Source organism: Aspergillus brunneoviolaceus (assembly GCF_003184695.1).
Source record: "Aspergillus brunneoviolaceus CBS 621.78 unplaced genomic scaffold BO95scaffold_3, whole genome shotgun sequence".
Lineage (NCBI taxonomy): Eukaryota > Fungi > Ascomycota > Eurotiomycetes > Eurotiales > Aspergillaceae > Aspergillus > Aspergillus brunneoviolaceus.
Window position 1 is genome coordinate 831382 of NW_020290733.1, and position 22482 is coordinate 853863.

Sequence of the window (22482 nt, forward strand, 5' to 3'; positions counted from 1 at the left end):
CATCCATCAAAGCCTGCACCAACATACAAGGGCATGTCTTTTTCAAGAAGTGAGGCGGACACTGCAAATATTGGCACCCGGTTGTTGGCTTCTGCGATCGGGGAGAGGGAGCAGTTCGGCTCCTTCTCGAGCTGGCGGATCATCTTGGTTGAGTTCAGACCGTCGACGATAGGCATCTGATTGGAAAAAGGCAAGAAAGTCAGTATGGTGCATGTCGTTGGATGGGGGATGTATCATCGCTTACCTGTATGTCCATCAACACAAGGTCATAGCGCGCAGGATCGGCACGGAATGCCGCCGCACATTCCTCGCCGTTGACAGTCAAGTGAACAGCGTGGCCGGCCTTTTCGAGTCTTTTCTGGATGATCTTGCTGTTGATAGGATCGTCTTCCGCCACGAGGATACTGTAGACGCCGGAAGGAGTCTTAGGCTCGGAATCCTGAAGGATCGTTTGGCCCTTCGAGGGTTGCGTAATAGGAGATGCGGGCACCTTTGTATCAGGTTGTGAGGAGTTTGCGACGTCATCTGCTGACTCGGTTTGGGCGAGTTTGGACAGTTCTCGGATAGATACGCCAGTAAGCTTATCTTTGAGGCTGTCGATCGAAATTTGATTGGGATGTATTTTCTCGGCACTACCAGCTCGTGAGATGTCGCCGCTACGTCGTCGGCCCTCGTGAGGAGTAGTTGAGCTGTTATCCACAAGCACAAACTCTTCCTTCGCCTGAAAGGGCGTCGGGCTATCAGTATGAGCCGGAATGTCAGTCGGCTCTAACTCCGGTTGTTCATCGCTTGCGGTCACGAATTGGAGTGAGATCTGAAACCGGCTTCCTTTGCCTTGCTCCGACCGGACACTGAGCTGACCGTGAGTGTTGCGGACGATTCGCGACACCAACGCCAGACCCAAGCCCAGGACTCCCTTTTCTCCTTCTCCTGCGTTCGCCTCGGTTGGGTTGTTAGGATCGCGATCGAAGAAGTAAGTGTCGTCGTCGTTATAGGAAACCTGTTCAAGCTCTTGGAATAAGGTTTCGAGCATCGTGTCAGACATCCCGCATCCCGTATCAAGTACTGTCATCTGCATGGTGACGACGCCGGGCTCTGGGGTGACAGGAGCGCGCCAGAATTCGACGGTGACCTCGCCCTCGGTCGTGTATTGAACGGCATTAGAAATGAGGTTACTGATTGCTTGTCGCACGCGGCGTTCGTCGCCTAGGACCGTCCGAGGAATGCCTGGATGAGTGATCACAGTGAATTTGATGCCCTTGCGTTTAGCCTCCCCTTCAAACATCGCAGTTGCCTCCTTAAAGATCTGAGGTAGATCGAAAGCCTCGTCTTTAATGAGATTCTGGCCCTTTTCGGTGTTGGTGAGGTCCAAGAGATCGTTGATGACGTAAATGAGAGATTTGGAGGCAGAATATGACTTGGTGAGATTGTCGCGAGTCTCGGTATCCAGAACGCCTTCTAGGGCGATCTCTAGGTAGTTAATGATGGCGTTCAACGGGGTCCGGACCTCATGGGCGGAGTTAGCCAGCAGTAGCTTCGTCAGCTGCGATCCCTCGAGAGCGGCTTCTTGCTGTCGCCAGACCTTGATAAATTTACCATATACAAGGCAAAGAACAGCGGCAGTTTCAACTTCCGACTCGGACCATTCACGAGACTGGTCGATCACTGTCTCGCTCCAGACCTGAAAACTCTTTCGGGGCTCCAAATGGCCATCTTTGAATTCCTTCTCATGAGGATTGCCGCCCCACTTAATCTCCGTCAGCTGGCCCTTGCGGAAAAAGACAATAAAGTCCTTGCCATCGGAAGAAAGCGGCACATAGAGCATACCCGAGATATGCTTGAAGCCTGGAGGATAGTGCAAATCGGGAAAATCTTTCGTTACATGATGCGATGCAACCACCGAATGAAGCTGACGCATCTTCAAGAACTCTAGTAAGGCCAACATTTCATGAGATTCGGTTGATTTGCCCAGGATTTTGGTTTCGCCGCGGATCGAAATAGCCCCGTAATCCGCATCAAATAACTTGAGCATATCATCTGACGAGGCGATGATATAACCCGAGGGATTTGCATCGGTCGGAATGGTGTTGATCAGCTTGCGAGCTTGCAACCGTGAAGTGTAAGATAGACGCTCAATATTGCGCGAAAGGGTGTCCCCGATCAGTCGACACATCTTGCGAATTGGAAAAGGCACCCTCATAGCCGCGTCGCCGTGGGTATGACATGAGATCAAACCCCACAGGTCATTGGGGCTGTTAATACTGATAGACATGGACGACCGAACGCCCATGTTAGCAAGGTAACGGATGTGAATGGGCGACATTGCTCGTAGATGGGCGTGGGTCAGATCTAGAGGCGTTTCTAGATCCTGTGAACTGCGGCAGACGAGCCGCGAAGTTAGTTGGTCCCGATCGTAAAGTAATCGAACTTTATTTATGCGATACAGATCTCGAGCTTGTCTGGGAATATCCGCAGCGGGGAAATGCAGCCCTTTATAGAGATCTTTGGTGGTCCGCGGGTCAACCAATTCCGCCACGACGGTACCGTTATATTCGCTATCGAATTGATAAATCATCACACGATGGAACCCGGTCAACTCTTTCACCAGACCCACCGTAATGTTGAGGAGTGTATCGAGAGTTTTAGCATCTCCTAATTGATCCTGGATTTGACTGACGATGCTGAACACCTCCATGGCGGCGGCTTCACCGCGTCTCCTGCGGGCATTTCGTAGGACTCGTAGTGGTTGGCTAATATTGACGGTGCTGCTCGCCAGTTGTTCGGGGGTGGGGTCAAACCCAAGAGTGTCGGATTGGGCCAGGGGCGTCGTGCGACCGCCCATGTTGAGAGGGTTGAGCCGGTCATCCTCCAGCTCAAACTCGCAAATGATGATCTCTCGTTGAGTAGGGATCACATGAATGGCGCACCAAAATCGCCGGGGGCGTCCACTTCGATCGTTGACCGACAATATGAACACCTCCGGCCCGTCCGCACTGGGATCATGACCTTCATCGCGAACGAAGTCGACATGATCAAGAAGGATGTCGGCCTGATCCTCCGACAACAGGTCACAGAAGCTCTCAAGGGCGAACAGACTGCTCGGGGTGTGGTCTAAGATAGCCTCCGAATTTTCGCTTGCGACCCGAACTGATAGTATGCCATCCTCGTCTTCTCGCATGGCGAGCAATACCCCGAAGCTTTGCACTGCCCCCGGAATGTGGATGGGTTCGTCTTCGCAAGCCATGAACGTATCGGGCGTGTTGCCAGTGATCACGGCGTGTCCGCCAGCAGTCACGACATGCTGGAAGCGGGAGGTGACGTGCGTCTTATTCTTGTCCACCAGCAGCAGTGTCCCGTTAGAATCGACGGGCACCCGTATGCCAGCGTCGGAATTACGTGAATGGCCTTCGGATGGTTGCTGGGAGGCGTAGTCGGAGGTTGCGGGGGTATATTGAGTTTCGCTACCACTGGCAGCAGCATCGCTTGGTGGAGTAAGGACAGGTTGTGTGCGAAGTTGATCCCACGTGTCGGAATCGATGATCGAGTAAGATCGAGCTCCGCTTCGGGACTGCGTGGAGCTGGTCGTTGCAATGGCTTGAGACGGACTGGTCGGAGAAGGGTTGACGGAAACGATCGATCGGATGGGGTAGACTCTATCTGATCCGCCGACGCTCGTATCACGACTCAGATCGGGATTCTCTGGGCTCGAACCCGATGAGGCCCCGTGGGTGTCAACTGCTAAGTCCGTCTGCGGATCGTCGTCGACATGCTGCCTGGAGACGGAGGAGGAATCCATGTTTGCGACCATCGTCGGGATTCTGAAGAGAGGATGGTCGTGGTTTGATGTAAAATCTTGCCACGGAGATCCTCAGCGCATTGATGAGAGATATTCACAAGCTTACATCAGTGAGTGGTGTATTCGGGTGTGCGAGATGGGACCGATTCTCACAAGCGAGACAAGTATGACGATGGACCGATGATGCACAGATCGGACCCTGACAGCGGGTGATAGCGATGTCCTGCGCACAATAATTGCAGCAAAGTCTTGCCCCGAGATGAGCAAGCCTCAAACGCCACAAAGCCCTCTGGTAGAGCGTAGAGCAAGTGCTGACACACAAGGGAGGAGGGGGAGGAGGGGGGGAGGGGGGATGGGAAACGGGGGGGGGGGGGGATCCCGTTCCTTCACGTGGGGCTGATATTGTACTAGAGACGAATTAATTAGCGACTCCAATCAGTCAGTGGCGACCCCGGGAAAAGCGAGCAGTAACCGATTGGTACGGATAATATTAATAACATCGAAGGCAGGATGAGGGAAACCCACGACAAGTTAAGCCCAGCACGCGATGACAGGGAAGGAGGCGAAGAGGCGAGTGGAGGAAGAAGGGAGGGGCGCACGATGGCTTGATCAATGATGCAGGCGAGAGGGGGGAGAAAGTCTTATTGTGGAAGGACGCGTGGGTGTGCAGGAATAGCTTGTGATTAACATTAAGGTAGGGAAGAATTTGAAGTGATGGGGTCGAAGAAGATGATGTTGACGTTGTTGTTGTTGTTGTGGTGGTGGTGGTGGTGGTGATTATAATGATGATGGAAATGATGGTGGGAGTTGCCTTCCCAATGTCTTCGCAGGAGGAGGTGCTTGGTGTGTGTGCTGTTGAAGGGAGAGAGAGAGAGACGGAAGGGTGATTGAGAGGGGAAGGGTGATAGTAGGTAGGCAGTTCGCAGTTGGAGGCCCGAGAGACCAGGAATATTAGGTAGAGAGAAGCACACTCACTCAGCACACAGTTCTTCTGCTCAATTCCAATTGCCTTTCTAAGAGTGCCGAGTCTTCTTGTCAGACGTGCCAATTTTCCGAGTCTTGCCAGTCTTTCCACACTTCGACGACAACCCCATGGGTGAGTGACTGACTTGGAGTGACTTGGAGTGACTTTGCGCTGAGATTTGATGGGGAAAACGAATCAACGCGGCCCGGCCGGGTGGATGAGACGCTCGATTCGGTTTAGTCTCCAGCCCTTACTGCACCAAAAGTTGGCAGCACCAATGAGAATGGCAGGAAGCTGTCGCTGCTGCAGTGGGAGACTCTGCGAGAGTTTGGGAGAGACTGGGAGAGCCTGGGAGAGGAAAAGATCACCTCCAATTCGATCGGATGGCGTTCCGACAAATCAGACACCACTTTTTGACACCCCCGTGACGGCTGGATTAGTATGGTAAAGCCGAATCGAATGCATTGCTTACCTCAGCTGTCCGGTTGCGCTTCTTTCTTTCTATGGTACAGTACACAAAAGGGAAAGGGAAAGGAGATAGAAAGGCAATGGAAAGAGACACAGAAAGGAGTCTCTAGACCGTAGTATCTATCACTCGAGTCCTGACGCCCGACACTCGCCAACAGTCCTCCCTGGGAAAGTTTTCCGGTGATGACCCCACGATTGGGAATTTTTGTGCCCTTGTGCAAATGACCGAGGGCCGACCGCGAACTAGGCCTGAAGTTATCTGTTCCCCCGAGCCGCTCAGTGGAATGAACAGTAATGAACAGTTGTGGTCGACAAGTAACAAGGGGAAGTAGCAAAGAGAGAAAGAAGGGGAGAGGAGAGAATCTTGCTCCTTTTTCTTTTCTTTTGTGTTTGTTTTCCTTTCACAGCTACGGAGTAGTTGTTTTCAGATATTCCGTAGCTTGATTCAGCTCGAGCGTCACAAATCCTTTCCCACGTATTCAACCTCCCAACATCTTCAAGTCAAATCCCAATCCTCTTCTTATACACCTCCAATCCAGCAGGCTGAACCCAAGGAGGCTAGTAAGTGTTCATGTCACAGGCCTGGAATGGCAGGCAGGTGTGGATCGCCATCATCATAATCATCATCAACAAACTTGCACGACATGATTCTTGGCTCCCCCCTTTCTTCTAGCATAGTCCATTTTCAGTAAGTAGATGTGTTTACGAATTTGCCAGAAAATTCTGCAATCCTCGTCGCGAATCTCGATAAGACGGGTGGGTTTCTGCTGCCTTGCCTTGTGGCCCGAGGGGGGATGGGGATGGGGGGGGGGGGGAAGATCATATTACCGTCAACTCGGATATGCTGCAGCTGGTGGGTGGATACGCGATCGAACGATCTGTCTTGCTCCAGGTGGGAACTAGACCACCAACTACTGTGTACGAGAAAAAAAAAAAAAACAAAATAAAAAAAACTAGGACCTACCGGTACGTACCGGGAAAGACTAATTCTGCGCCAGCTTCCTTTTGTCGGCGAGTCAATAGTCTATTCCGCGGTGAAGTTTTCCGCTCCCTTCCCCTCCTGGATCGTCGAATTGTAGTCCACAATAAGACTTGACTGGCCATGGTGGACCGCCCGCAGAGGGGGCCGGGGTGTGCTTAAATGCCAACCGATGCAGGAAAGAAAAACCTGCTTGAGAGTCGAGACACCTGCCCTGAGAGCCTAGACACAATGCTGGACAAAAGCTTAGGTTGGTTGACCTCCATTCTCCCTCCCCCTTTATGACTTGACTACGAATCTGTCTCTCAATCTTTGGTGGTAGTATGGTGGTTCTCTTCCTACCGGGAGACTACTCCCGGTAGTTCCCACTAGTTTAGTGAAAGCTGCAACCGCTGAACCCGAACCTGGCTGGCCTGGAGCCGAGACCACCTAGTCTAGTACCTATATGACCTGTATTATTACTCAGACTCTCAGACTCCTATGAGCGGATCCGATTCTGCTTCCCTTAAATCCCGACGCTAAGGATTTCGATTCCGATCTGTCCACCCTTCCCGACGGCTCGGGCTCGGGCCCGATGCATTCTCCAGCGCCGCCGGGCTCTGACGGTACTTTTGCATCATTATTCTTAGTGCCTCCTATTATTACTCTGTCAGTCCACACTCCACAGTAATAATTTGCCATCTATGGCAAGTTACCTCATCCACCCAAGGCCATCTTCGGTAGCCTCTTTTTTGCCCCCTTAGTTCTTCTACGAGTTAATTTAACGAAGAAGATCATCTTATTAAATATGACAGATGTCAGACCGTCTAGATAAACATTAAGATGCAACTGAAATGGATCTAGATTGGGTATATGCAAAAGCACACCACTAGATTTACAGAAATGATATGTACAATATGACTGGTGCGAAGTCTATACAAGGTATACACAAACCGGCTTCTCGACCGATTGTCCCTTCCCGTCGCTCAATTTGGGCAAAGGCGTATGCAGTAGCCATGCCCAAAGAAGAATCGCGCAGTCCCAGTCATGTCGGCGCTTGGGCCAAGAACTCCCCCAAATCCTGGGCGTGTCGCAGGGACCATCCCGGGCAGGCATGGGGTTCGGACCGAAGCAATCGGGCAAACTAGGCGACCCAGTGGGCACGCTTGGCAGGTCGCCTTGGGAGGACATTCAGCTCAGTTGGCATAGTCAATTCCCGAACACCTGATCTGTTTAGGGGTTCGAAGGAACTAGATCTCAATAGCCACGTCGCAACCCCGGGAACGGCTATGACAGGTCACAGAGGGATGCAAGTCAACTCTCCTGAAACGTACTTTTGTCTCACGCTTGGGCGATCAACTTCAATAGTGGCCTGTGCCATACATTAAGGAGGCCGGGGAACCTCCGATGACTGCGACAAGGGCCTTCTACGCTCGGACAAAGCCAGGCTGTCCATGGAAAGGGCTGTCCAGGGATATCGCGACTGCGTGTGCGCGCTGGGCGGAGCTGCTCGCGTGACATCGCCCGTGATCTGCTCTGGGTCCACGAAGTTCGGGAAGTCATCCTGGTCGGTCGAGCTGGATTCTGACGGGCGGGTGTTGACGAGCGAGACAAGTTTCCGCAATACTCCAAACTCCAGCTTCAGTTTGACGCTGTAAACAGCGGCCTTGAGCGTGGTCTGGAGGGTGTACAGTCCCACATACTCCAGCACGAGGAGGGACACATCCAACAAGACAATGACCATATTGATCGCAATCAACTCGTACATGCTCTTGTGTCGTTGCGGATCCTTTTCCGGCCGCAACCGGAGTAAATTGATTGTTTCAACAATGTAGATGCCGGAGATGAGAATCTCCTGAGCGCAAAACCAGGCCAGCTGCATTCGCTCCATCACATTGTACCCTCTGATGATCGCCGTGGAGCCAATGTAAATAGTGCTATAGGTAAGGACAGTCGTAGGAATGAGGAGGATAATTGCATCAATGATGATCATGGCGAGAACACGTCGAAGGGTCGTTTGGCTTTGTACCACCAGATGAAGACGAGAATATAACACAATGGATTGGCCAGGCACCATAAAGTAGAAACCGATTGTCGAAAGAGTGACCGCAAACCACAATGGGCCCACCGCGAAAAATTCCAGCAAATAGCCAACCGCGTGGGGAATGACCCCGAGTACGTCGGACAGAAGCATGCTCCAAAAGTAGAGTCCACTGTAGCGAGTGAAAGTGAGGAAAATGAGAATAACGAGTTCGACTGCATTGTAGAGGGCAATGGCACTGAAGACAGCCATCAAGATCTTGATCGCGAGGCTGGACCCTTGGTAACCTCCGATGAGGCCCTCCGGTGGGTTGGAGAGAGAATCCCACATGACGACAAAGGAAAGACGCTGATACCACCACGGCTGCCGGTCGCCGTTCGACAAAAGGGCGGGAGAGGCACTGGTAACTGTGGATCGCGAAAATATCGTGAGGTCCCGGGGCACAGGGTCAGGCACAGCAGTATAATATGCGAAACTAATGTTGGCCCGCTTGACAATTCCAGAGAGCCATGGTCAGGGACAATGCAGCGCAGGAGTTGGATGGGAAGCCTGGAAGGTCGAGGCGCAGTCTCATTCGCATACTTTAGTTGTTCTAGACCTGACGACTGACCAGCTGATCGGGCGCAATACGCTCGACCACCCGGGTTGGTCGGGTAGGGTGAGGAAACGGCCTCTTGCTTGAACCTCAACCAGTGCTGTCCGAGCGTCTTAAAAGTCCGAATAGCAGCGCGATTCGCCCTCCCAGCAGCTGAAGGTTTCTATTTATGTGCCTGAACGGTGCGCTAGTGGCAGGGGAAACGCAGTGGCGGCAAATGCTGGCGTTCCTGCAGAATGAAGGGGGAGAACGGGCGGCCTCGGATGAACGCGACGCAAGTGAGGATTGGAGACAGGCTGTGAGATGGCGCTGCTGGAAGGTTTATTTGAACTCAATCCCCCAAGGGTGGAGGGGAAGCAAGAGATTTGAGGAAAAGGAGTTTCGACCGGAGAAAGGAGAGAGAAGTCTGGAACAGGGACTGGAGAGAGAAGATCGAAAGCGATCCCCCTTCCCACTCCAGACGACGGGAGGGGTAAAGAGCAGTCGCCACCGGCTATTTGTACTGTACACTGTAAACTGATGGCCGCGATAGATAAGAAACCGGAATGCGAGGAGCGGCGGGAGGGTAAACCGGGGAGAAAATGAATTGAAGGTTCAGTGGAAATTGAGAAGAGGATGGAAAAGAGAAGAGCAGACAGTAGGACGAATATCAAGGCAGAGCGAGGGGAGGGGGGGGGGGAGGGGAGAAAGTCCGGGGTTGGGAAGGAAGGATTGATTGATTATTGAGCCTATGATGGGCGATGATGATGATTTCTCCTGGAATGAAGAAGACAGGCCGGGCCTGAGAGACCAGGCCAGCCACTGGCGTGCCTCGTTACTCAGGCCGAGCCAGTCACATGGCTGGCAGCCGTGCCTTTTCCCTGGTTCTCTCCCCTCTTCACCATCCATGATCCATTCCCTTCTCCCATCTTCTTCGCTTTCTGGATCGATTCGGAAATATCTACGCCTTGTTTTCGCCTTCGCTTCTCGTCCGAGACCTTGACTCTCCTGACTCTCCTGACTCTCCTTCAAAAGAGTTACATGTCGCCAAGATAGATTTCTCCGTGTTTCAACCTTGATTCCATTCCATAGTGTCCGTCGGATTCACCCGATGCCAGGGCTCGATCGATAGCGTGGGCCACCATATGTCAAGGGATAACTTTACGATTGTCGCAAAAGTCTAATGGACATATGTAGTGCGAAATGTGTGAGCCAGTCTACTTACTCAAAGATTCAAAGAGGTCAAATGCGCCCGATCAGTGAAATTATTGTATTTCATTAGCCTGCGGGGCCCCGCCTGGCATTGACTCTTAATCGATGCACCCAGTCTACCCAGTCTCCAGGCCTAGAACCGTCCCCCTTGGACAAACACCGTAAGGGTCTCGACACTGATCCACAACTTGCCACGCGAAGGCCACGCTCTGCAGGTACCATGACATGAAAATGCTTTACACATGTTACAGCACGACACCGCTCATACCAGCCTCTCCCACTAATCTTACAAAGACAGCCCTTGCAGTCTATAATTGGCGGATGCTGATCTCGACTCAAAGACATGGTCCTTGTCACAGACACGGTGTTAGGATCTCGCAGGGGCGATGATTTCCCCTTGAGATGCCACATCCTCACTATCAATTTGAGGACTGAATCTTATCAGCCGGAGAAGGTTGTTGCGTTGCGACGAGCACCCGAGTGATCAGACACTCTGGAACTTGTTAGTACATATTTCCAATGTCGGCCCCATCCAAGACTGTAGTTCTTAGAGGACTGAGCATAACTTCACCGTGTTCTTCGTGGAGACAGCTCAACCATCTTTCCGGTGCTATGGTCGCTTGTGATGATGCGGACCCATAGGTGCCCCGTTCTCATGCACCATCTCAGCGACTGTGACTCGATTGGCTATTTGTTTCAAGGTCATTATTGAGGTTATTATTCACTCCAAACTTTTCGAATGCGACCCGGCACGATTTAGCAGCCGCAACATATCATCCTTTGAAACAGCCGAGTCTGGTTTGACGCCATGGAGCCAGCTTATGATGGTATCGCACCAGACCATCGACATATTTCGCAACCAATATTCCTGGTAGAGTTTAAGGTTAAGAAGATGATGCATCTCTCAGAGCAGTGCAAATACTTCCCGGGCCGCTTTCAGTGCTTGTCGTTCAGTGCGTTCAGTGCGATACTTGAGAGAGTGCCCCATTATTGGACCATTTCTCCACGATTCACTTCCCGGGTCCTGACGCGCACAGGGAAACTTTATCTTGAAGCACCGGGATTCTCAAGTCAGGTTTTGGGGGTGGGAGATGAATAATACCGTGTGCATCCATCTCTTTGCCAAGGCGGTGCGGGGAAACTAGTCGTGATGCCGCGGATCGTCATGGATGATTTCTCAACAATGGAGCTCTCATACCTTGGCGCGGTTCCATCTTCCCCATCGTTGTCTCTCATGAGTGACGATCTTCCTTGGTCCGGCTCATCTTCAGGCTCATGCTCTCGATCACCAAGTGGGTCATGGATGATTGAAGGTGACGATCGCCCCGACAGCCTTTTTTGCACACGATAATCGCCGTCGAACATCTCCCCTCACCGCCGCAATTCCCCAAAAAGGAGAATCGTCGTAAAACTGATAGTATAATCAGTGCCGATGTTGTAGGACGAGCGGGGTCAGACTTTGTCCCCTCTCGTCGATCGTATCCAAAGCCCTGACTCGCTAGTCAAGCACGGTTTTGCGCCAGCTCTTTATAAACCAGGACACCCGGCAGTGCGGAGGTGCCACTGCTCATTGAAATTAAGCTGCGCACACTGAAACTTGCTTCTTCTGTTTCAAGCGGCTTGGAGACTTACGACACTCAGCTCTTGATTTTGAACCAGAAATCGCCGATGAACCATACGTGGGAGTTCGTCGTTGTCGGGGGTGAGTGCCATGAGGATCGTCGTTTGCTCGACCGACTGACTGGAGGCAGGGGGTCCGGCGGGCTGTGCCCTTGCTTCGACGCTCGCTCGCTCCGCTAAACACCCACGAGTCCTGCTGCTGGAAGCCGGCCCACGGAATGAGGATATTTCTCTCCGCGTGGATGGTCAGCGATGGTCGACGTTTCTCCAAGGAGATCTGAACTGGGGTTACAAAACCACGCCCCAGGAACACTGCAATGGACGACAGATCGATTACTCGCGCGGCAAGGTGCTCGGAGGCAGTAGTGCAATCAATTTTGGCGTCTACACAGTGGGCGCCCGTGACGATTATGATCAGTGGGCCGCCCTTGTCGGAGACGAGGCCTTTGGCTGGGATCGGATGAGGAGGAGATTCTGCGGCCTCGAGACCTTTGATGGCGCTATCGTTGACCCGAAAAATGTCAAATACGCGTCTCCCCAAGCCTTGAATCACGGATCTACTGGTGGTTTGCGGGTGGGCTTTGCTCGTGAGTGGGAGCAGGATCTCCCGCTCATGCTGGACGTGTTCGAGCAGGCGGGCCTGGCTCGAAACCCGGACCACAACTCGGGCGACCCGATCGGCATGGGCTTGATCATTAACTCATCTCACAACGGTCGTAGAGTGACCGCGACGGATCTTCTCGAGGGTGTACCGGACAATTTGACGATCATCACGGAAGCGCCCGTGCAGCGGGTGATTTTGGAGGGGACCAAGGCTGTAGGTGTGGAGTCAAACGGAAGACAGTGTATGCTTAGGTTGTTGCATGAAGTACATAAGTACCCAGCTAACGCGCCTCTGCAGATTTGGCCTCCTGCGAAGTGATTCTGACCGCAGGCTCATTGGACACGCCGCGCATCCTGATGCATTCAGGTCTCGGGCCTGCCGACCAACTTCAGCAGTTCCAGATCCCCGTCCGTCAGGATATCCCTGCCCTGGGCAAGGGTCTGCGGGATCATTTCTTCGCCCCGTTGTGCTTCAAACGCGATCCCGCAACCAACGACCGCAATGCATTCTTCAACGATCAAGCCGCCATGAAGACCGCCATGGCGCAATGGAACAAGAATGGCACGGGGCCTTGGGCGCGGCATTCGTGCCAGATCGCCGCCGGCTGGCTCAAGTCCAACCGGCTGGTGCGGACGGCAGAATTCCAGGCTCTTCCCACCGACGTGCAAGACTTCCTGCAACGCAAGACGGTCCCGCACTACGAGTTCCTCACGCATTTTCCCCTGCATCTCGTGGCGCCGGAATGGCCGCCGGATTACAGCTACATCTGCATGCTGGTGTTCCTGATGAACGAGCAATCCAGCGGCGAGGTGCGACTGCAGTCATCCAACCCCAACGTTCCGTTGTTGTTCGATCCTAAGTTCTTGTCGCATGACTTCGACCGCCGCGCCTGCATCGAGATTTTCCGCGATGCGCTGGAGGTGACCCGCCACCCATCCTTCCAGAAGGATGTGGTCGAGACGGTGATCGCGCCGGCGTCGGACTCGGACGCGGATATCCTGGAGCACTGGAAGAACACGCTGGGGTCGAGCTGGCACATGACGGGGACGGCTAAGATGGGTCGCCCGGGGGAGGCTGACGCTGTAGTGGACAGCCACTTCCGGATGCTGGGGGTGGAGAACCTGCGGATCGCGGACATGAGTGTGGTGCCGGTGTTGACGAACAACCATACGCAGGCGACCGCGTACGTGACGGGCGCCACGTGCGGCGAGGTATTGGTAGGGGAGTATGACTTGGACCGGGAGGTGGCACGGCTATAGTGGAAGGTATATTAGCTTTGAAGTGGTTAGTCCATAGTATTTGCAACGAATGCATACTCCGAATACTCGGAGCCGTCCAATTATACATCGAAGCCATGCTATTGAAGAAGAATCGAATACTAGAAGTGGTGCCATCGAATCCTTGGCATCATATCTGGGATTCCAAATCCATATCAGACTGCGGACTTGGACGAGGGTCAGAGTTGTAATAAGGTACAGCTGATATAAAACAGGTTATAGCTAAAACAACCAATTATGACCATTGGCAATCAAGGTAAATCTTAGCTGTCAAAAGCAGATTTAGTAATCAGATCAAATATAGTGATGGCATCACGAGAACTATCTATAATTTCAACTCATCTATGACTGACATATTACTATTTGTGAGCTGGCTTGCCAACAGCTGTGTGAGGTTGGTAGAAATAATATCACATTGATTGCCACTACAAACAATTGTGCATAATCCTTCCGGCGGTTTAAAGGATTCTAAACCAATCTTCTCCAAGATCAAAACTAGTTTCAAACTCTTAAGGACTGCATATAGTCGTTCACAACCAGCTTGAAACCTCCAACTCCGAGGCACTTTTCTCACTATGCAAATAAGACTGTCCTAGTCTATTTGCATATGATTTGTTAGGGCTTGGTCATTGGCGGTATATATAGTACTAATGTCTGCTTGAAGTAGGCTATATCCACTCGAAACAGTCTCTACCTAATCTATATTAGACATGTGTATAGGAATTTAGAGATACAGATGCTAGGATTATGAATAGAATAACCCCGTAAGCTCTCAGAAGTATGTCATCGACAAAGTACGCTTCTGCGATGCATATGCTAGTTAGTGTAGAATGCAAAGTGCCAGAGCTCTGTCCAGGTTAGAAGACATAATAGACACACTCTGAACCGTATACCAAGCGACACATAATAGGGACCAAATTCTTACATTGATAATGCAGCGGAAAAGCTGAATTTTCATTTTGACGTATTGCACCGTGGACCTGGATATATGAGTATATTGATGACGTCTCTGGTCCAAAGAGGCGGCCGTAGCAGATTGCCGTAGTGGTGGATATGGTACCCCTTAGTACCGAGGCTTACTTCTTGTTTTCCGACGTTATCTCCCACCTCTCGCACCCACTTAACATGCCAAAAGTTCACTGTACTTTCCTCGTACTTTGAATAATGTCTTCAATCACAAAGCATGATCAAGTGATATCATACTTAGCTCTTTTTTCTAAACCAGTTTGACTGCAGGCAGCTGCCTTGTCGCTCTCGTGTGTCAGAAGCACTGGCGGCTCCTCCCGGCTCCCTCCAGCTTGCATGGAGTTTCGTCTCTACTTAGTCTATAGATGCAATAGGCTGATCACCCACAACCAACCACAACAGTTGTCTCAGATGCAAAGCCACCGTAGAGAATTGAATCTATGAGGTTGGCTTATGCAATCCACCTACACCCCCTTCAAATCTTCCAGCCTCCGCCCTGCCGCCACAGCATCAGCCGCACGATGGCGAAGCAGATGGTTCCGGCGGCGACGAACATAGCATTGAAAAGCTGAGCCTTCCAGAAGGATCCTTCCTCCAGGTTCAGCAGCAGCGAGGCGATCGGCGTGCCGATCAGAAACCCGCAGCCAGCGAACATGAAGATCATGCCCAGGCGCGTGCCCACCACGCCCAGGGTCGGCGACATGCGCGTCAGGATCGAGGGCGGCAGGGAGACGATCGCCCCAGAGGCGTAGCCGTACAGTAAGGTGAAGACGATGGTGCCACCCTCGTTCTGGATGGCGATCCACACAAAGGCCAGGATGCTGGCCAGCAGACTGATGGGCACCAGGGTGTTCAGCCCCCCGATGCGGTCCGCCAGGAGACCTGGGGTGATGCGGCCCAGCACGGAGGCGGCGTTGAGCACGGCGAAGATATAGAAGGCCAGGCTGCTGTCATTGTGCAGGTAGTAGGTGAAGAAGCTCTGCAGGTAGAAGAAGGGGAAGTAGAGCCCCACAAAGCTGAAGAACAGGCCAAAGGCAAACACGAGGAACGGCGGCTCCTTGAGCGCCGTGACGTCGACCAGGCTTCGGCTCTGCGCCGGCGGCGGCAGGCGCCGCTTGAGCACCGCCAACGAGATGGCCAGCCCGGCTAGCGCGACGAACCCGATGATGCGCGTCGTCCACCCGAACCCCACCGGGCCGATTAGTTTGTGGAACATGATCGGGTAGATCACCGCGCCAATGCTGCCACCGGACGCCGTGATCCCCGTGGCCACGGCGCGGCGTGAGGTGAACACGCCCAGCTGGACCAGTACAGCCGCGCGCACGGCGTGACCGTCTCCATCCTCTTCCAGACCATCTTTCAGCTCTGGCTCGCCCGGCGCAGCGGCCAACAGACAGTGGCCTTCGACTACCTCACCACAGACCGCAACATTGACCTCCCCATTGACCTCCCCGACCCGCAGGGCATCAACGGAACCTGCGCGAACTTTGTGCCGATGCGGTCCGACGTGGACCCGCGCCTGTCGCTGACGGACTTCCTGCGCCGCACGCAGGACGCGTCCTGGCAGTACACGGAGAACAGCACGGTCGCGATCGCGGACATCTACCGGGCGGCGGGCCTGTCGCGCGCGGCCGACCAGAACGAGGCGCTGTTCCTGTTCCAGCCCTTCGAGCCGGCCGCGCCGACGGCCGGTCCGGACGCGTACCAGCGGTGGCTTGTCATGGCGCGGTCGGAGGTGCGGATGCCCGAGCCCTACGCGGTGGTGTTCGAGGTCAGCCGCACGGCGCAGCCGGATCGGTACCGGGTCAAGTTCGCGTATGACGGGTCGTTCTGGACGGCGGAGGAGACGGCGAGGGAGCTGGCGGCGGTCGAGCGGATGGTGAGTCGGGCGGTGGAGGATCCTGCTGTTACTGTTGGGGAGCTTTTGCGGGAGTCGGACGGTGCGTAGTTGGTTTGACCGGTTCTGTTCTTATACTGAGACTAGCTAGGCAGACATGTAGGAAGATGGCGAATCGGAAATGAAAGATCCGATATGTTTTATTTCTAGTGAAATATCCCTTGTTTCTTAGTAGTATGTATTCCCTACACCCGATACGCCAGAAGTCTAATCAAGGAGAGAGGGCTACGTTGAACACATCACCCACGACCTAACAAATACACACATACTACCGCACAGCACAGCACAGCACAGCACAGCACAGCGCAACACAGCACAAAACTCAACCCCCAACTAACAACCTATCAATTAAAATTCTAACTAAGCGTATCAACCTAGATAACCCTACCCAAACCGAACCCATCCCCAAGCCCCCAAGCCCCCAATATAACCATTTAACCCCCTCCCCAACCCCCGGTTCGAATGTACTAATAGATATACCGGAAATGCAAATTCTCGCGATCGGTGCGGTCCTCGAAGGCATGCGCGAGGTGATCCCCGGCCCCCGCGCCGGGGGAGTCCAGACTCACGCCGGCCTCGCGCAGCAGGCGCTCCTTCTTCTTGTTCTGGGCGATGAGATGGAAGCGCAGGTAGATGACGGCGAGGGTCATGGCGGAGTAGCAGCCGAGGTGGACGCCGAAGGCGATGAAGTAGCGGGGGGCGTCGCGGGCGAGGAAGACTTGGGGGCCTGTGCCGGTTCCAGCGGGATTAGCATGGGATCGAGACCTCCCCTCTTCGTTGCGCCATGCAAGAGGGGGGGGGGGGGAAGGGAAAGGAAAGGAAAGCAGGGCAAAAGGACTCACCGATGGCATTGCCCACGGCCCACGAGACGAAGGTCGCCGCGACGACGGTGGACTTCTTCGTGGCGCCGGCGATGTTGCGCGAGACCATGGACAGACACAGGTTCTGGGCGGACCAGAAGGAGAGGGTGATGTAGTAGCTGATCAGCAGGCCGACCTTGGTGCTGAGGTTCTTGTTCTCGACGGTCATGAGGACGATGGTGCCGATGAAGGAGCTGCATGGGCGTTTGAATAGAAAGAGTTAGCCATAATATAACCCTAACCAGCATCTTACCCGCTATCCCCCGGTCAAGTATGGTGATGGTGGTGGTGGCAACCTACGGAACAATAAACCCCAACATAACCAGAATATTCTGGTTATACCGCTTCACCAGGAACGCACTGGTCAACAGCACGAAGATGATGTAAAACCCGAGCACCATCGCCAGCAGCTGCGTCTGCAGCTCGGTGAAATCAAACCCCGTGATGATGATGTTGGCGAACGCGCCCAGCCCGCTCGTCGGTAGCGTCGTGAACACCTGGATCGCGCAGTAGCAGTACATCTGCGGGTCCTGGAAGGCCTCCCACATCTGGTACGCGCGGAAGGTTTTGTTTTGGAGACCGGTCTGGTTGGCGCGCACGCGCTCGACCATCAGGTGCTTGTCCTCCTCGTTGAAGCATTTGGCCTTCATGGGGGAGTCGGGCATCCACCACAGCACGAAAAAGCCCCAGAGGACGGAGATGCAGCCGTAGGTCAGGAACAGGGCCTGCCAGGATTTGAGGACGGTGGGGCCGTGGCGGCCGATCAGGCTGAAGCAGTACGCCAGCAGCCCGCCGACGATCTGTTGGCCGCCGTTCATCATGTACCTGGTTTTATTGGCCTTAGCATGGTGGTGAGGGGGCAGGTCAGGGAAAGGACATACCAGTACGTCACGGTGGCCGCCTGCTCCTCCCGCTTGTACCACATACTGGACAGCAGGACGAAGGTGGGCTGGCAGGCGGCCTCGAAGATGCCCAGCAGGGTGCGCACGGCGACCAGCCCGGCGAAGTTCTTGCACGCGGCGTGCAGCGCCAGGATGGTGCCCCACAGGATGATATTCACGCCCAGGTATTTGGCGATGCGCACGCGCTGGATGATCCAGTTGGTCGGGTACTCGACGATCAGGACGGCGATGTAGATGCAGGTCGTGAGCCAGGAGTACTGCCGCCACCATGATCAGCTATCAGTAGAGCAGCCCAACATGCTCCAGGAAAAAACCCACCTCCTGCCCCTTCATTCCCGTGTCCGTGCGGATCCCCATGATCGACGCAAACGACATGGTCCCCTTGTCCAGCGCCTGCAGGAAATACGTCAGGATCATCACCACCAGCACGCGCCGGTCGATCATGCGCCGCAGCCGCCGGCTGGTGGCCTCGTCGACCTCGACCGCGCCGCGCGCCGCGTACGCCGCAATCTCCTCATCGACGCGGGCGGCGTCGACCCCCAGCCCCTTCTTCAGGTCCCCGTCCGACGGCGAGAGCACCCGCTCGACGTGGGCGGTCGCCTGGGCGGACTTGTCTTCTTCGTTGGAGCCATGTCGGTGCGACAGGGTGGTGTCGGTGATATGCTCCGCCATGGTTCGATGTCCACTATGCGGAGTAGTGTGGATGGACGCAGGAGGGGAGGGGAGATCAGGGGGTAGGGGAAGGGGGCAGGGGGACGCAGGTCTATTACTTTATACGGTGTAGGGGTACTCCGTAGAGAACGTGACCTTGCCATCTCGTTTATTGTTTTGCTTGGCCAATCCTTCGCGGGGGGTGAATTTCACGCCAATGAGAAAAGCAGGTGTAGTGTAGTGCAGTGCAGTGGTGGGAGGCGAATAGCCAGGTAACTCCTGGGTTGATGCATCTCGCTTAGGGTTGTGGTTGATTGTTACTCTGGGGTCCGGTTTTACCCCATGGGACAAACCACAATACGCGGGGGCGGGTCAAGCCGCAGACCCTTTCCAGTGACAGGAAATTAACCGGCGGGAGTGAATTGACCCGAGAACGCGGGGAAAAAGTCTTGGACTGGAGCTTCGCACGCTTCGCACGCTTCGCTTGGGTGGGCAGACTGCACGAGGGCGCCAATCGCTGCTCTTTTCAGAGGAGGGGTTGGACTTGGCTGGGGAGCGTGCTCGGCGGACGCTGACCCGAATATACAACATGACGACGAGTCAGAGGGAGCAGGCGGGGGAGGAGAAAGAGAAAGAAGCTGGAGCTGCAGCTGGAAGCTAGCAGTACTTACACTTACTTACTTCTACCGACACGCTTCAGTACCGTTGAAAAGTATCTCCTTCCCATCCTCCCATCCTCCCATCCTCCCTCCCTTTCCACCTCCCTCCAACTCCAACCCTAACCTCCCACCAAACCACCCACCAAAATGACCCAACCCGCCCCCCTCACGCCCCCGGCCATCCGCACCCAAATCGACCTCCTGATCACCAACCTGATCAACATCCACGACCCCACCGGCGAATTCCTCCTGCACCTCCCCGACGGCCGCATCATCGACACCAAATCCTGGCACGGCTGGGAATGGACGCACGGGGTGGGACTGTACGGGATCTGGAAATACTACGAGCTGACCGGCTCGGCGCAGCACCTGCAGATCATGCAGGAGTGGTTCGCGGCGCGGTTCGCCGAGGGCGGCACGACCAAGAACATCAACACGATGGCGGTGTTCCTGACGCTGGCCCACCTCTATGAGACGACCCGCGACGCGACCTATCTGCCCTGGCTGGACGCCTGGGCCGAGTGGGCGATGCACGAGCTGCCGCGCACCCGCCACGGCGGCATGCAGCACATCACCTACCTGACGGAAAACCACCAGCAGCTGTGGGACGACACGCTCATGATGACCGTCCTGCCGCTGGCGAAGATCGGGCGGCTGCTGGGCCGCCCGCACTACGTGGCCGAGGCGAAGCGGCAGTGTCTGCTGCACGTGCAGTATCTGTTCGACGCGAAGACGGGGCTGTTCTTCCATGGGTGGCAGTTTACGGACCCCGAAATCTCCGGCACGGCGGGCTTGGGCCAGGGCCAGGGCCACCATTTCGCCGAGGCGCGCTGGGCCAGAGGGAATAGCTGGATTACGATGGTGATCCCGGAGATTGTCGAGTTGCTGGAGCTCGAGGACCACGACCCCTTCCGGGTGCATTTGCTGAGCGTGCTGGAGGCGCAGTGCGCCGCCCTCAAGCGGTTGCAGGAGGCGGACGGGTTCTGGCACACCTTGCTGGATCATCGGGACTCCTACGTCGAGGCCTCGGCCACGGCGGGGTTTGCGTACGGGATCCTCAAGGCCGTGCGGAAGAGGTATCTCGGCAAGGAATACCGGGGGGTGGCGGAGCGGGCGATCGCGGCGGTCGTGGGCGCGGTGGACGCGCACGGCGAGCTGCAGAATACCAGCTTTGGCACGGGCATGGGCGACAGTCTGCAGTTCTACAAGGAGATTCCCCGCACGGCGATGCCGTATGGGCAGGCGATGGCGATCATGGCGTTGGGGGAGTATCTGCGGGGGATTTCGTATTAGATATCAAGAGAAGAATGCGGATAGAGAATGCAGTATAGATGTATAGATTCAAGAGCAGTTTACTGGTTGCCAACAATGTTATCATTCAAAGTCCGAGGAACAGCTACAGCTGACTCCTCAACCACAAGGTCTGCGAATTGCACCAGCCCACCAGCCCATGGACCCCCCACTCCGTGCCCATCCCGCTGGCCTTGTGGCCGCCAAACGGCACGTGGGGCGCGACGTCGAAGTGCGAGTTCACCCACACCGAGCCTGCCTGCAGCTGGTCGACGAGGCGGCGCGCCCGCCCCAGATCGCGACTCCACACCGAGGCGCTCAGCGCGTAGTCGGAGGCGTTGGCGCGGGCGACCACGTCGGCCTCGTCGGCCCATCGGAGCAGCGGCAGGATCGGCGCGAAGGGCTCCTCCTGCACCACGCGCGAGGCCTCGGGCGGGTTGTCCACGATCGTCGGCGGGATGAAGTACCCTGCCCCGAGGTTGGCGGGGACCTCGCCGGCGGCGATGGTCTGCAGGCCGGCCGCCTGGGTCGCGGCCAGCAAGTCGGTGGCCTTGTCGAACTGCATGCGGTTCTGGACGGGGCCGAAGAAGGTGTCCGGGAGGGTGCCGTCGCCGACCTTCAGGGCGCGCACGAACCGCACGAGCTTGTCGCGGAACTGGTCGTAGATCTTCTCGTGGACGTACAGCCGCTTGATCGTCATGCAGATCTGCGAGGAACAGAGGAAGGCGATGGTGCCGATCTGTGGGTGATCGTCAGTGCTGGACCAAGATATGCGACCTCTCCACTCCACCCGGCACTCCACAACCAAGATCCCAAGTCTACAATTTGAGACATCACCCCCCAACCAACGGACCACCTCCACCCACAGCCCAAACTCTCCTTCGTCACTCGCAAGGACAAAGTCCAAGTCCAAGTCCAAGTCAAAAAAAAAAACATACCTTCTGCACCACCGCATCGACATCGACATCCTCACACACAATCGCGGCATCATTCCCCCCCAACTCCAGCGTCACCCTCTTCAGCCCGCGCGCACACCCCTCCATCACCTTGCGGCCGGTGGCACTCGATCCCGTAAAACTAATCTTCTGGATGCCGGGATGCGCCGTCATCCAGGGCCCCAGCTCCTCCCCGCCACTCAGCACCTGCACGACCCCCGGCGGGAAGATCTGGGCGGCGAGCTCCCCCAGCTTCAGCGCGCAGTAGGGCGTGTAGGGGCTGGGCTTGACGAGGAGCACGTTGCCCGTGACCAGGGCGGGCACGATCTTGCCGACGGCCAGCAGGACGGGGAAATTCCAGGGGACAATGGCGCCGCACACGCCGATGGGCACGTAGCGCTGGATGATCTGGCGGTCCGGGGTGTCTTCGATGGTGTGCACCGGAAGATCGAGGAGGGGGATCTGCTGCGTCCAGGTGATGGCCATGTCGACTTCGATCTGCGCCTGGCTGAGCGGTTTGCCCTGTTCCTGGGTGAGGAGGGCGGCCAGGGTGGCCTTGTGGGTTGCGAGGAGGGCGGCGTAGCTGGCGAGGAGGGCGCGGCGGGTCGAGAGCGGGGTGGCGGACCATGCTGGGAGGGCGGATTGCGCGGCCAGCACGGCGGTGTCGAGGTCGGTTGGGCGCGAGACTGGGACGGCGGGGTTCGGGTGGCCGGTGGTCGGGTTGGTGCTGTGTCGGGTCTCGGGGGTTGTGGTGCGTTCGTTGTTGATGATGTTGTAGAATTGCTGGGGTGGGGAGGTTAGTTAGGGT

At 55.3% G+C, this 22482-nt stretch overlaps 7 protein-coding genes across 7 annotated transcripts; 2 read left to right on the forward strand and 5 right to left on the reverse strand.

The window, feature by feature from the left end:
- Nucleotides 1–76: 76 nt before the first annotated feature.
- Nucleotides 77–4128, reverse strand: fphA (putative sensor histidine kinase/response regulator). Its single transcript, XM_025585475.1, has one exon. It carries the CDS (start codon nt 3794–3796, stop codon nt 200–202), a length of 3597 nt encoding a protein of 1198 aa, XP_025447533.1. The 5' UTR covers nt 3797–4128; the 3' UTR covers nt 77–199.
- A 2903-nt stretch (nt 4129–7031) lies between these two features.
- On the reverse strand, nt 7032–8557 carry BO95DRAFT_470199 (uncharacterized protein; the record flags this gene model as incomplete). Its single annotated transcript, XM_025589498.1, has 2 exons — nt 7032–7473; nt 7618–8557. The coding sequence occupies 2 exons, from the start codon at nt 8555–8557 to the stop codon at nt 7331–7333; spliced, it is 1083 nt and encodes a 360-aa protein (XP_025447534.1). The 3' UTR covers nt 7032–7330.
- A 3124-nt stretch (nt 8558–11681) lies between these two features.
- On the forward strand, nt 11682–13572 carry BO95DRAFT_470200 (GMC family oxidoreductase; the record flags this gene model as incomplete). The annotated part of the gene is made up of 3 exons (XM_025589499.1): nt 11682–11715; nt 11765–12478; nt 12535–13572. The coding sequence occupies 3 exons, from the start codon at nt 11682–11684 to the stop codon at nt 13494–13496; spliced, it is 1710 nt and encodes a 569-aa protein (XP_025447535.1). The 3' UTR covers nt 13497–13572.
- Nucleotides 13573–14641: 1069 nt separating this feature from the next.
- Nucleotides 14642–16082, reverse strand: BO95DRAFT_470201 (MFS general substrate transporter; the record flags this gene model as incomplete). The annotated part of the gene is made up of 2 exons (XM_025589500.1): nt 14642–15822; nt 15957–16082. 2 exons carry the CDS (start codon nt 16080–16082, stop codon nt 14956–14958), a joined length of 993 nt encoding a protein of 330 aa, XP_025447536.1. The 3' UTR covers nt 14642–14955.
- Nucleotides 16083–16844: 762 nt separating this feature from the next.
- BO95DRAFT_495442 (putative 2-ketogluconate transporter) lies at nt 16845–18872 on the reverse strand (the record flags this gene model as incomplete). Its single annotated transcript, XM_025590818.1, has 5 exons — nt 18458–18872; nt 18119–18396; nt 17538–18062; nt 17220–17431; nt 16845–17104 (listed from the first exon to the last, which is right to left on the reverse strand). The coding sequence occupies exons 1-5, from the start codon at nt 18809–18811 to the stop codon at nt 16845–16847; spliced, it is 1629 nt and encodes a 542-aa protein (XP_025447537.1). The 5' UTR covers nt 18812–18872.
- Nucleotides 18873–19596: 724 nt separating this feature from the next.
- On the forward strand, nt 19597–20742 carry BO95DRAFT_403842 (glycoside hydrolase family 88/105 protein; the record flags this gene model as incomplete). Its single annotated transcript, XM_025583937.1, has 1 exon — nt 19597–20742. The coding sequence occupies one exon, from the start codon at nt 19597–19599 to the stop codon at nt 20740–20742; it is 1146 nt and encodes a 381-aa protein (XP_025447538.1).
- Nucleotides 20743–20845: 103 nt separating this feature from the next.
- Nucleotides 20846–22457, reverse strand: BO95DRAFT_427368 (aldehyde dehydrogenase family protein; the record flags this gene model as incomplete). Its single annotated transcript, XM_025584795.1, has 2 exons — nt 20846–21478; nt 21678–22457. Coding segments are annotated over 2 exons (1413 nt in total), but the record flags the coding sequence as incomplete, so codon positions are not given.
- Between the last annotated feature and the right edge of the window lie 25 nt (nt 22458–22482).

Coding starts and splice junctions, on each gene's coding strand:
- fphA (XM_025585475.1), bottom strand. CDS start 3,796: ATGGATTCCTCCTCCGTCTCCAGGCAGCATGTCGACGACGATCCGCAG.